Source organism: Oxyura jamaicensis, chromosome 1 (assembly GCF_011077185.1).
Source record: "Oxyura jamaicensis isolate SHBP4307 breed ruddy duck chromosome 1, BPBGC_Ojam_1.0, whole genome shotgun sequence".
NCBI lineage: Eukaryota > Metazoa > Chordata > Aves > Anseriformes > Anatidae > Oxyura > Oxyura jamaicensis.
The window spans coordinates 89,809,803-89,822,899 of record NC_048893.1 but is presented as its reverse complement, the minus strand read 5'-3'; the positions used below and the strand labels follow the sequence as shown (position 1 = coordinate 89,822,899).

Sequence of the window (13,097 nt, the reverse complement as noted above, 5' to 3'; positions counted from 1 at the left end):
CGATAAGTAAACATGATAATTCTTTATCATTTCCTTTGAAGCACTGAGTTTACTATGCGTGCACTGAGCGCGCTTGTTCCTGTCGTCATTAATTCACTTGTTCTTACAGTCAAATGCAAAGTGAAACAAGGGAAAGGGAATTATTGTTGTCTCCTAATCTACCTTCAAACTCATTTATGCCACTGACAAACTTCTGCCAAGAAATCACCACTGCCTCCTTGACACCTTCTCCCAGAGAGAAGCGCAGGATTTCCCTTCTAAAATATATTCTTAGTTTTTAAGCAAGTGTGGTCTGTTTGAAACTGCAGCATGTACAAATGCTAACCTTAGCTTCAACTGACCTACATGCCTAAAAAGGAGCAACCAATGCCCTTCCACTGGGCGGTTCAGCTTTTGAAGGAATGTTTCAGCTCTGAATCAGGTTTGACAATGCTCATGTCTGACCAGAGCAGAACTGCTCTGGTTCACGCTGCAGATCAGCCTCACATCATGCAACCTGGGTTCCTTCGGGTGCCACAAAACCAGAACACACACTTCAGAAATTCCCCTAATCCTTCCCACCAACAGTGCATGGGACCAGACCACATCTAGTTCTAAGTTCCCCATAAGGCATTGTTGCTGTGTCCTCAACACCTACAGATCCAATCCTGTGGCTGCAAAACTACTAATCTAGACGTAGCCGTTGTCACTAGGACACTGCAGAGCGCAAGGAGACCAGTCCTTCCAAGGCTAAAATGACCCTCTGTCAACTGCTCTCCAAAGATGCTCAAAGGTATAAATTCCACATTACTCTTTCAACAGAGCAGATGTTTTGAGACTCTCGAATTTGACTTCATTAATCACAAATCACAAAGAGGAGGTTCTTTAGAAGCTGCTGGAAAGAAGCCTCATGAAGTCAGGCTTCTGAGAGACTTAGTGTTTTACTTAGAGCAAACAAACAAAAAACAAGAGCAAAAAACCACTCAGCACTCTTGAAAGTCTCCACTGTGATCAAGTAGTTGTAGTGATATCAAAATACTAATACACTTTGAAGCTCTTTCTTGCTCTAAAAGAGAACTGCAGCCTGGTATTCCTCCTGGTAGTTCAACAGGGAACGAAGTAAGCATTTGGGGCTAGCAGCTGGTTTTCCAGCTCCTCGCTCACTCAAAGGTCACACCACTGCATACTGGCTGCTCGGAGTTGTTTTAAACCTCTATACTGATCTAATCCTTTAGACCACACACGGTTAATGCTTCTCTCTTGCATAAAAATTTGCTTAGAGAACAAATGAAAAATAATCAGTGCTAATTTTACATTTTTCATTTCCAAGGCCAAATGACATCACATAAGTGAGTCATTATCAAAGTCTAAAATTCTCTTTGAGCCAGCACTTATCATGAATAAACTGTAAGTGCAGGCAGTCCTGTTACGTAAATGCTACCAGTAGATTACATTTTGAAAGCTGCAGAAATTTGCTGGTCTTAGTAATGTACTCAGCAAAGCTTACTTTCTTGGCTTTAATCTTTCCCTTAAATAAAAGTTTTCTTAATTTATGATTCAGATACTGATGAATGTTAACAGTAGTAACAATGAGATTTACTTACTGAAGACTTTGACTATCGTTGGCTCTTCAGAAACATCGTCTTCTGTTACTAGCATACATACAAATCTCTTTTCATCACTGATTCTTGCATTCCTGATGGATAATGTATAGTTTTCTGAGAGACTCAACCTGTTTTTGTAGTCTGGTACATCATCATACTGTACATTTTTTTTTGTTGATGATCTGAAGGCAATAAATACTGGAGATCCATTTGGCATTTCCTATAATAAAAGGATAAACACCTCTATTTTGCATGAACACTCAGATTAATTTTAGAAGTTCCTGAAGATCTGCAATCGGTACAAAACCATAATTTAAAAAATCTTTAAAATACACAACATTACTTTTTGCTGATTAACTTCTGCTGTACAAGCAAGAAATCCAGTGTTATATGAGAATTCATCTACGACTGCTATTGTACATGTTGAGAATATCATCAGCAGAAGTAATTTCAGTCTTTTGACTCAAACTGCAGCACAACACAGGGCTTTCTGAGATCAAGGCTGGTGTTTCTGGCGCCACCTGACTCAGTGTGTATGAAAAAGTCATTTGAAATAGAAGCCTTCACGAGCTAGGCTCAAAAGCTTCAGTTTCCCTTTTTTCATGATTGTTTTCCATATTCATATTGTTTGTCTGGGATAGTCAGACTTCATTCCAAATGCAGGATTTAATCAGGCATAACTGCCTATTTTATTCTAAATTAGGTTTTAGCTTTCTTTTTTTCCTTTTTGTTTTTAAAGGGCCCAAGAGCTTGCGGCATGGGAATATACGTACAATCAAATATTTTTATTTATGCGCCTCAGGATAATCTGAAAAAAATAATTTTCTATACATCCTCCTTATATCAATCAGTATGCAGTTGCCATCCTATGAAGGAATACAAAATTGAGAGCACTGCACAAACCTACTGTATCAATATTTTATTTTTATGAGAGACCAAGTTACAAGCTGAGTGGTGCGGGCTTCAATTTCCCCCCCTGCACAGAGAAGGGACAAGACAATGTCCCCCTCTAAATACAGTGAGGAGAAAGGTTGAATCCAACTCTATGTTCAGTACTTTGCTGAGGGTTGGAAAAGGTTTTAGCTCCCTTTTATCCTTTGCACCTTGCAGCACTGATAGTAGCAGTGCTCCCAGCACAATAGCTCAGCTTGACTGCAGAGCCCACAAAAGCATGACGACGCTGTGACAGGAGATGAGTGGTGTCAGAGCCAGGGCTGGGAGCAGGAGACAACAGTTAATGTGAAGCTCGAATTCCCTTATAGTCTTTTTCCCTTTCTCACTTTCAAGTCTTGGATTATGCCAGGTGTCTGTCACACAGGAAAGAAGGCATCGCCTTAGCTTTATACACAAGAAGTTGGCTGTCAAGCACAAACAAGCTCTTAACTCTTCAAGCCCAAATGGGATTCCCCTTTCTTTTGATGAAATAATCACCCTGCCAAAGAACCCAAACCCGTACACCAACTAACCCTCCCCACCCCAAAAACAAGTGTTACCAGCTGGAAGCTGCCCTGGGAGAGCTGGTATCAGCTTCACTTGGTTGTGTGTTGACCATGTCAACAATTTCATACAAACTGCAGCTGCTTTTTTTCACAACAGGTTTGTGTCCCTTTCCATCAGCAGCAGATGGTACCAGTGATATGTCCACACACTTCAGCCAAGCTGTAATACCTCCTTTTGCTAACTGGTGCTCATCACTTGTCTGAGACAAGCAACCCAAATGCACCGGAAAGAGATGATGCATCTCCTTTTCTTAAGTAGCCCTGCATCTATCTTCATAGAGGTGGACTTGTGTCTTCCCAAGAGAATAAAAAAAATCATGCTGCAAAATGCAGGCCCTGCATCTTCTGAATAGTTACATGAAACGATTTTACTGTCCCTTTCAGGGAATCATTCTCCACAGACTTCTGACTTTGCATCCCAAAACACATTTGCAGAGCAGCAGTTCTCAAGTGCATGAGGTCTGTAAAAGCTGCAAACCCCCAGGTACAAGGGAAAGAGATCAGTGGATGGTGCACAAACAACAGAGGCAAATCCTTCTGCTTTAAAAGAGACCATGGATGCCATTGAAATAGAGATGCCATTGAAATAGAGAAAACTACATAATTTTAAATCCACTGTCAGAGTTGAAATCACTTGTTGCTGGTAACATTTTGGTTTGGAGCACAGAAGGAGATTTATATCAACTTTGCAGAAGCAGGGAAAACAAGCAGGTGAGACCACTGCAACTCCACTAAGGTCAGCTCCACACTCCTCGCTGTGCATAAAATACACTCAGTCATGAAATGGTGCTGAGCCGGCAACTATCACATCAACCTAGCACAGGGACAGCATTTTCCTGGGGATGAGGCAGGCCCTGCCTCAGGCTGCCTGCTTCAAAAGCTTTCAAATGTACAGCGGTGGCTCTGTCAAGCCAGTGAGATGCTGCTGGGTAACATGCCAGATTTCTAACACAGGTTGGCAGAGGACTCCCTGACAATTATTTCTCTTGAACAATGAGATTAATTCCTCAAACCTTTCATCTATACTTGGCAGAAGTTATACAGATGGGAATCTAGCAGTCTTTCACGCAGAAATAAATACCTTTGCATGTGAGGCAGAAATCCTATCAACTGGAATTCCGTAGCCTCATCCACAAAAAAATATACATCTCATACCAGCTCTAATGAACAAAAAGGTAAGCTATACTTACATATTTCCATTTTCCAAACATAAGACCATCTGGTACTTCTAGACGACAAGGCATGGTAATAGTGTCTCCATATACTGCATTTACTGTATACAATCCCAGAGCTAGAGGAGAAACAGAAAAAGAGAGGAAATAATTAAAGCGTTTTCTTGAATTTCAATATGCTAACATTTGGTGCACAGCTACCACAAAGAAAAAAAAGAGCAACGTTCTTTGTAAATGGTTATTTTTCAGCATGCAGGGTTCATCCCAAAACCTCTAACAAAGCAGGATCCCTGCCACTAAATTAGTTTACTTAAACATTAAGCCCTTTTTGGACCTATGTTTCCTGCTGCTGTCAGGAGGAGCCATGTGAATTTTCAGACAGGGTTTTTCATCTGCTCCACTGGATGACCACGCACACTACAGTCAGTATTCACAGCTAGCATTACAAACTCAAAGCTTGAGAAGGAAAACCCTCAAACATTTATTGTATGAAGAACTGGCCACTCCTGCCTGGAGGGGTTACGCTGCAATGCTCTGCTGTGATGAGGCCAGCCGACAAGCCTTACCCTGATCGCTGCACTACATTAAAAACTTAGGAAAGAAAGAAAGAAAATGAGAGTGTTATTTGAGTGCTATGTTCCCTTAAACCTGGGAAATAAACTAGTCTGTACATTGAGGCTTTGGAAAACTAAAGTGAAATGGTTCTATGAATTATTTAAAATAGCTTTTTAGAAACCTCAGCACAGTGTTATTGTGCTAATGCATACAATTCACAGGGTAGAAGTGACCCACTTATTTTCATTGTCCAAAACATGTGAACTGAACGAAACCAACAGGCCCTTAAGTGAAGAACTGTTAAAATGCAAGGGAGTTTCAAGCAGATGTTAAAACTCAGCGCATTTGCCACGATTTCGCTGTGCAACATTTTTCAGCTTCTGTTTTTAGCAGCCACCCCTGCTCTCAGGGAAGCCCAGTGCTCCTTACACCGCAGACCCACCAGCTCGCTGCTGGGAGGTTTTGGGCTGGTCTCTGGTGCTCGCTCGGCGCCACGGAGCAGGCCCGGCGGCTGCCAGCTCTTGCCCACATGTCTGTGGCTTTGGCCAGGGTCTTCTGCCCACAGAGTCAGGACCCTTTCCATGCTCTGCCTTCATTTGCAGCTGAAGCTGTATCGTTACGGGCTTGCTGCCAGGGAAACATTCTCTAAGAGAAAGTAGTGGGATGCTAGTGATGTGGCCAGGGCTGCAGCAGCACTCCATCCTTCCCGCAGGCATTATTTTTCTGGTGATTCAGCCCTTCTTGCTCGGGCTGGAGAATGGGCTAAGCAAACCTGTTCCCAGGTGTCCCCGAAGACCTGAGCCACAGCCCCTTCATCTTTCCACGAGTCTTGAGGCAGCCACTGGGATGACCTGACAATTCTCTCGCCTTCTGCGCACAAACTCTGTAGGGAGAGTTTCCTTAGGGAATCTCTTTTCTTTTACGTATTTTCAAAGATCCTTGTACTCCTTGCCTGCAACTTGAATTAGACAGATTCCAGAACATTTTTCCTCAGGTGAGGACTTCTGAGCTCGCACCAGCCAATACTCATCATTTGCATCACTGTGACAATTAGGCTCTTCTTTATTTTCTGTGGTACTACACTGAGAAATACTATTCCAAAATCCTTCCTTAGAGAAGCTTACAACCTAGACAACATTGTATGGTAGAGCAGAGAAGCAGGCAAGCAAGCTGGAGCTTGATGGACTAGTGGAATTCAATAGGTAAGAGGCAACAGCACTGGCATGTACCATTAAATTTCTTTTCATCATAGCAAGCCGTGTCAACTAGACATCTGCTAATCTTCTTCTGACTCCGTTATATACTTGGTCACAAACATGCCTGGGTGCGTTATTCGCATTATAAGGACTGCATGCTCTAATTTGCTGTTTGCTCTCTGAATTACAACAGCAGTCGGTCCGCTAGATGGCGCTGAATAAGTGCATGCAATACAAGCAGAGCACAAATTTTTGGAGAAAGCAGCTAATTTTAATGAAACAGGACCGACGTTTTATGAAATCGAGCTACAAACAGAAGTAAAATTGAAAACAGGAGTATTGTTTTCCCCATGATCCTCCCTTGCACTCATCCTCGTTCTGATCTTCAGGAGGGGGACCACACAACTTGGGCTTTGCCTGCTGAATCCTAATGTTCGTTTCAGCTAGAGCTGGAAAGCAGTCCTTTTTGGTTCCTCTCTCCCACGGGCGCAAAATGAGAGACTTGCAAATCTTTATTCCACTGGTAACCGGGTTAGTACTCATTCATATTCCAGGCACTAGTAACTTGAAATTCTGTAACGGCGTTTTGCATCACACGGAAAACCAGAAACTGTTCTTTCTGCTAGCAGATACGCTCTGTCATTAGGGAAAAACAAAATAACCCTGTGGGATCTGCGAGGCTGTTCGCTACTGTTCTCTCCTAGGCAGTCGTTTAACCCCTGCAAGTTGCTAAGGTAACAAGCATACGCCACCAAATACTTGACAAACAGCCCCAGGAATGTGAATGAAACTGTTTCTGGACAGGATTTACGTTTGTAGCATTCAGAGCAGGTAATCAATGAACGGCCTTATAAATGGAAAGCCTGGCCTCTGATTTTGAAGAAGTCTTTCATCTGAAATGCATTCCTTCAAACAGACAAAACCCCACAAAATCATCAAAATCATGTCTTGGTGCCATAAATTCTGCCTAAACTAAACCATACAGTTTTCTAGGAATTTAACACAAAATGGAAAAACAAACAAACAAACAAACAAACAGTTTTTACTTTACATACAGATAAACAGTCTTTAGAAAAACATAAAAGGTCCTGCAGTAAAATTTTCTCCTTCCTCTTCTGTAGGGAGAAATCTAGGACATTTAAGGAGTGCAAACAAGTTGAACAACTGCAAACTTTCACAGCAGGAACTGCAGTAATCTTTGCAAAACAACTTTGCAAACCAATATGTTACAAAACAAACAAACAAAAAATATCAATAAATGTAGAAATTCCTCTTTGTAGCTATTAGACGCATCTGTAAAACGGTGGGATGGAGAGGAAAGTAGAAGAAAACGACTGCTTTAACTACAGAATAACGTCTACCTTTTTTATTTTTTTATTGGACACAGATTCCAGCTCATTAGAAGACAGAGAAAATGAAAGAGGGGACTACAAATACATAACAAATTGCTCCATGCCCTAACACCACCCCGGGTCAAGGTCAAGGCCCTCATATCTCATTAACTGCAGGAGGGAGCAAAGGCAATTGTAGGGAATAACGCAGCAAGAAGTCACCAAACATCACTCCCTGCCTTGGTGCATTTCTGATACAGCTTTCTATGGCTAATTAAGACTTTAACCCATTCCCCTACACAATTTTCAGGTGTTGTCTTCTAAAACTGAGCCAGTGTCATTAACAGCAACACTAATTCAGAGGCAGGATCTCTTCCCACAAGTACTGGGAGAAGCTCTGCTGAACTAGCTGTGGGCTACAGTTATACCCCGCGTTAACCCAGCTCACCTTCCAGTTCCCTCCATCCAGGTCTGAGAAGGCTGAGCTACCTCCTCACTCATTTCCCCCTCTTTGACCCAGTGCTGAAGAAACTCCATTCGGAGCCAGATTAAACCTTTCTGCATCAGTTTGGACACGAGAAGAAAGCCGCAGCATCAGGAGGTATTTCAAGTCAGAGAAAGATCCCAGCAGGATGCTGCTAAATTGAGATGACATTTGCTGCTGATGCCATTAATTACGGCACTTTCCACGTCCCCGTGGCAGTGCTAACTGGCATCCTTCTTTGTCCCCCTCTCGGCATGTGTTGCCCAAGGGAAGAACCGAGCAGTTACTACCCGCAGACTTGGGTGACAAAACCCAAAATCTGACTAGTTGATCAGAGGCTTAGAGGCAGAGGAGGGGCTATTACTGTTTTCTTTTAGATCTTCATCACGAGTGCATGATGCAGGTCATAATTTAGACTAATTATTATTTTTTAAATCAGTGGGGTTGTATAAGAGGAATGATTAGAAGGCGAATATCTAAAAATCAGGAAAACTGATGTTTTTTTCCAAGGTAAAAACAAAAGCTGTAGGAGGTGTGTGGGAAGTTGCCCTGTTTTCCACCTCTTTCTTCCATCTGAAATATTGGATGCTTGTCTTGCAGAAACCCCTTTTCAAAGTGCTTAAAGATAACATTTATAGGCAAATGTAATACAGACCAAAGGCTGTTCAAAGACTCTTTAGATGCAAGATTCAACAGAGACCATGAACTTGTGTCCAAAAATACGAGTAGCAGAGGTACTGCCCAAAATGCACCTTCACCTGCAGGCTCAGCTGCCTCAAAGTGCAGCTTAATTCCACTCAATAAAGCGAAGGACATTTGGGAAACTGAGCCTCTCTCAACACCCCAGAGTCCAGCAGTTTAACTGATGGTTTATACATACAAAGACATCCTACCTTTTCCTTCTGCACCCAATTTTTTTACTGCTGATGCTCCTGCCCCAGAAGGTTCAGCAATGATGCTTCCTATTACGCTTCCTCAGGAGCACAGCTTCTCAGAGGACAGCAGGACACTGGTGCCTGTGCTATTGGTATGCTCATAGACAGAGGAGGTCAATTCATGTCTTCCAGAATGGAAGTGTCCAAACCAAAGAGCTATTACATTTATTTAGTGCCCACTTCAGAAACTGCCAGTTAAATCTGTCGCTTCAAATCTTTACTTGAGATTTCAACCCTCCCAGCTTATCTTGAGGTAGCCCAGGTTAGCTCATATGTAATACATTGTGGAAGGCTAAAAAGATTTGCCTAATGAAATAAAGCTTTTATTACATCGCTTGTTATCAGCTCTGAAGTAGCCACAGGTGCATTTTTCTTTCTGCCTTCCCCTCCATCTCCTAACGGGATTTCAGGTATATAGCTATACACGGGTCTTCTTGAGCATCCGTTTAGGTACCAGCCAGGAAATGTCAGTACTTCACACAGACAGTAATTGCACGTTCTTGAGATCAGAAAATTGCCTTTTATTAACAGTTTTATTCTATTGACAAAGCAGTATTTGAATGACAGCTGGGTGTTGGGTGCAATGTAAAAGGTATGAGCAAAAACTGTCCAGCTTTGAATGAGCTGGGACTTGGCTTCCTGTCCCAACTGTTTGTTGATGCTTACCATGCTTTATGGTGAATTTAACATTGAAAAGTACTTTTCATTTAATTACAAGTACTATTTAAAAAGAAAATTAAGAGAGTTCACAGAATGGTTAAGGTTGACAGGGTCCTCTAGAGGCCATCTGGTCCAAGCCCTGCTCACTAAGGTATACCCACAGCAGACTGCCCAGACCCACCTCCAGGTGGCTGTTGAAGATCTCCAAGGAGGAGACTCCATCACTTCTCTGGGCAGCCTGTGCCAGTGCTCCATCACCTGCACAGCAAAGACGTGCTTCCTGATGTTCAGGGGGAGCCTCCAGTGCTCCAGGTTGTGCCCACTGCCTCTTGTCCTGGCATTGGGCACCACTGAGAAGAGCCTGGCTCTGTCCTCTTTGCACCTTCCCTTCAGATATTTGTACACATTGATGAGATCCCCTGAGCCAGTCCCTGAATCATCTTTGTGGCCCTATGCTGGACTCTCCAATAACTCCACTTCTCCTTTGTACTGGGGGTCAGGGGGGCAGGACTGGACCCAGCACTCCAGGTGTGGCCTCGCCAGCACTGAGTAGAGGGGAAGCATCACCTCCCTGACCTGCTGGTAGCACTCCACCTAGTGCAGTCCAGGACACTGCTGACCTTCTCTGCTGCTATGGCACATTGCTGTCTCATGTTCAGCTTGGTGTCCACCAGCACCCCCAGGTCCTTTTCTGCAAAGCTGCTTTCTCCCAGTTTGGCCCCCAGCCCATACTGCTGCATGGAAGTTGGACTCTACAGATAGGACTCCACTTCCAACTAGTTTTTCTCTCCCTTTTCTTTGCCTGGCAGAAAGGCACTTTTTCAGAAGCACATGGCACGCAAAACAAGAGATGCACTTCAGGAGGTCAACAGACTAATTAAACAAGGAAAAAAAAAAAAAAAAAGCTTTCATTATCAAAATTCACACATGACAAACCCTGTTTGAGATTGGTGGGTATGATCGTTCCTTATTTTGTACATTGGGCATCAAAACACAAGCAGGGCAAACACTTCAAGAAATTCAAACACTGATTATCTTCATCTTACATATATGATTAAGAGCGAGTGTGTGTTTGTGGATGTTATCTAGTACAGGTTATATATACAGTATATTTCCTACCCCTTCTTGTTTAAATATTGAAAAAAATCTACACACTGGTGACTACGAACATTATTTACAGGAGAATCATCAGTATTATTAAAGATGGAAACTAACTTCACAAGAACATATCCAGAAGTATTTAATGCAATATACTTTTAAAACAACGTAACAGAACTTGCTGAAAGGTTTTCTTGCACTTTATCACAGCATTCTTTCAACATTTTCTCAGCCCTGAATAATATTAGAGTGCAGGCAATTTTAACACCAAAGGACAAAAAAAAAATCCTTTATCATCTTCTAAGCGCTGACGCAATGGACAGCAATTACCCTTTGGAAGCATCAGTGCTTACTTGAGCTCTTTGAAGATGTGAAATAACTGAAATAACTGAATGGGAATGCACATTCATATTTTTTTTCCCTTTTTTTTTTTTTTTTCTTTTGGCAAGACCCAACTCAAAACACGGTTCTTACTCTGGAAGATGTTAAATTTCCTTTTTGACAAGCTGGTCAAAGAAACACCTACTTAACTAAAGATACAAGCTGTCAAACCCAAACAGGCATGCTTATGTGCTTAACACTAATTTTGGCAAGTACAAAGGCAGATTAGGGAGGTGGGCCTTGGCACCCAGCAACCCCAAGCCATCAGGCAGTACTGAACAGGGAACAGGCAGAGTATTTAACATTAGAAACACTGAAAGCACTAGAGCTGGAGAGCACCAAGTATCAACATATTTCAGGTATCGTTACCCTATACAAAGCAGTATGTTTGTTGAAACATTCAGAACTTTTCCTCATAAAGGGGAAAAAATACTAAAGGAAACATGTCAACGCTTATGACGGGGAAGAAAAATAAAACTGAAAAATTGATAGCTGTGAAAAAGGGTGTTAACAGGCTCATGCTTTATCTGAAATCACATCTTGGAAGTTGCACTGCAAAAGTTGTATGTGGCATGGAACGTTGGGAGGGATTTTTTGTTTTAAGCCAGGAAGTGTGAACACACACCCCAAATCACTCTTTACATCTTTGAACCTTTAAAATGTTGTCAAGCTATGACCACTAATAACTAATATTGTTCTCCTGCTTTCAATTTCTATATAAATCATTCAAATGGTTTCCTTCTCAGTACAAAGAGACCATCTATAACTTGCTCAGATGACCTGCTACATCTGACCAAGGCTGCATGGGCTCCATCGTGTTGCCAACAGAGAAACCTCTGGCTGCCTAATCCATCTCAGGGCAGGAGGAGGGAGGCCAACGCATGCTTCTCACCAGTATTTCCCCCTGCAGTTCAGCCAGTCATGGGAACCACAGTTTCCTTCAGCAGTCACTACACTTTCACATGCATACAGCTTGTCTTTCTGTGTAACCTTAAAAGTGACCTCTTAAGAGTTTAGGTAGAATAGTCATGCAAAATCCCACTGAGCACTTCAGCCACAATTTTCAAAGTCCTCAAAGGACTCTGGGTGGCACCTAACTGCTGCTTATCTCACTGAGGGCTATTTCTGTGCTAAGATTTCAAAACATGCAGATGCTTCGGTATTTGGGCAGCAATTTTCCCCACCTCCCACACCAGAACACAGCTTTCCTATCTGCACACTCCCTTCATGCAAGCTTTGTTTGTGGCTTGACTTGGAATGATTTTAATACAAGCTTTTGAGAAGTTTGAGGGAAATTTCGATTTGCAAGGCAGAAGTCTTAGAAAGTTGTGTACTTCCAGGGGCAGACAGCCATGCAGAAGATGCTAGTGTGCAGTTTACAGGGCTGTCATTACAGTGTGTTTGCCTTAGCGATGTTCACACTGAGCACTCCTCTGAACATTTTATATCACCACTGGAGAACATACAGAAGAAAAGCTTCTACAGCCTGAATGTACCGATACTCCTGGATTGCTTATCTTATTATAATGATCCTAAATAAACTTTGTCATTTTAGGAGCTTTGAATGTTATATATAAGGCAATGATCATGGCAGTAATCATAAAAGCATCAAAACATTTCTAGAATTTTTGATAGGTATGCAATGAAATTTGTGCATAGTCATCGCCTCTTAAAATTTGAACATCCCTCATTAAGTGACAAGGATAATGAATTTAAAGTAAAGCAGACACTGCTTTCCAGGTCAGGTAAGCTTTGAAACTACACACAAAAGCATTAGCATCTGCAAAGCTTGAGATCAAATGAGTAGTTCAAAGCTCAGCAACCGATGCAAAACTCTCTGCAAAATTATTAGCATCTACACACAAGCTTTCCTACAGCTCCACCTCAGCCATTGCTCCAGCACCCAGCTCCAACAAGACAAGGCATACTGCTAAGACCAGAAGCTCTGAAACTTGACCAGCAAGGCTCTGGTTTGCTTGGGAGTAGTAGGCGCATCTCTGCTTTTTAATCCAGCCCCTTTGAAATCGAGAAGACCCCAAAATCTACTACAGAACTGGAAGGAAATCCTATGAAAGACACCACTGCCTTTGTACTGCATGGGCTAGCAAAATTTCTTTTCAAAGAGAAAGCCCTAAGCTTCTTTCCACAAAGAAAAAAACAACAACAACACACCTCAAAATGTTAACTGTGACTTCAATGGCCT

The 13,097-nt window shown here is 42.2% G+C and overlaps 1 protein-coding gene across 2 annotated transcripts in view; it reads right to left on the bottom strand.

Annotated features, from left to right (window-relative positions):
- ALCAM (activated leukocyte cell adhesion molecule) overlaps positions 1 to 13,097 on the bottom strand; it is a 116,333-nt gene that overhangs the window by 29,713 nt on the left and 73,523 nt on the right. For both annotated transcript variants that reach the window (XM_035315065.1, XM_035315066.1), the window contains exons 2-3: positions 4,273 to 4,373; positions 1,584 to 1,803 (exon numbers count right to left, since the gene is read on the bottom strand). In XM_035315065.1, the coding sequence (XP_035170956.1) occupies positions 1,584 to 1,803; positions 4,273 to 4,373 (321 nt within the window). The remainder of the gene's footprint in view (positions 1 to 1,583; positions 1,804 to 4,272; positions 4,374 to 13,097) is intronic.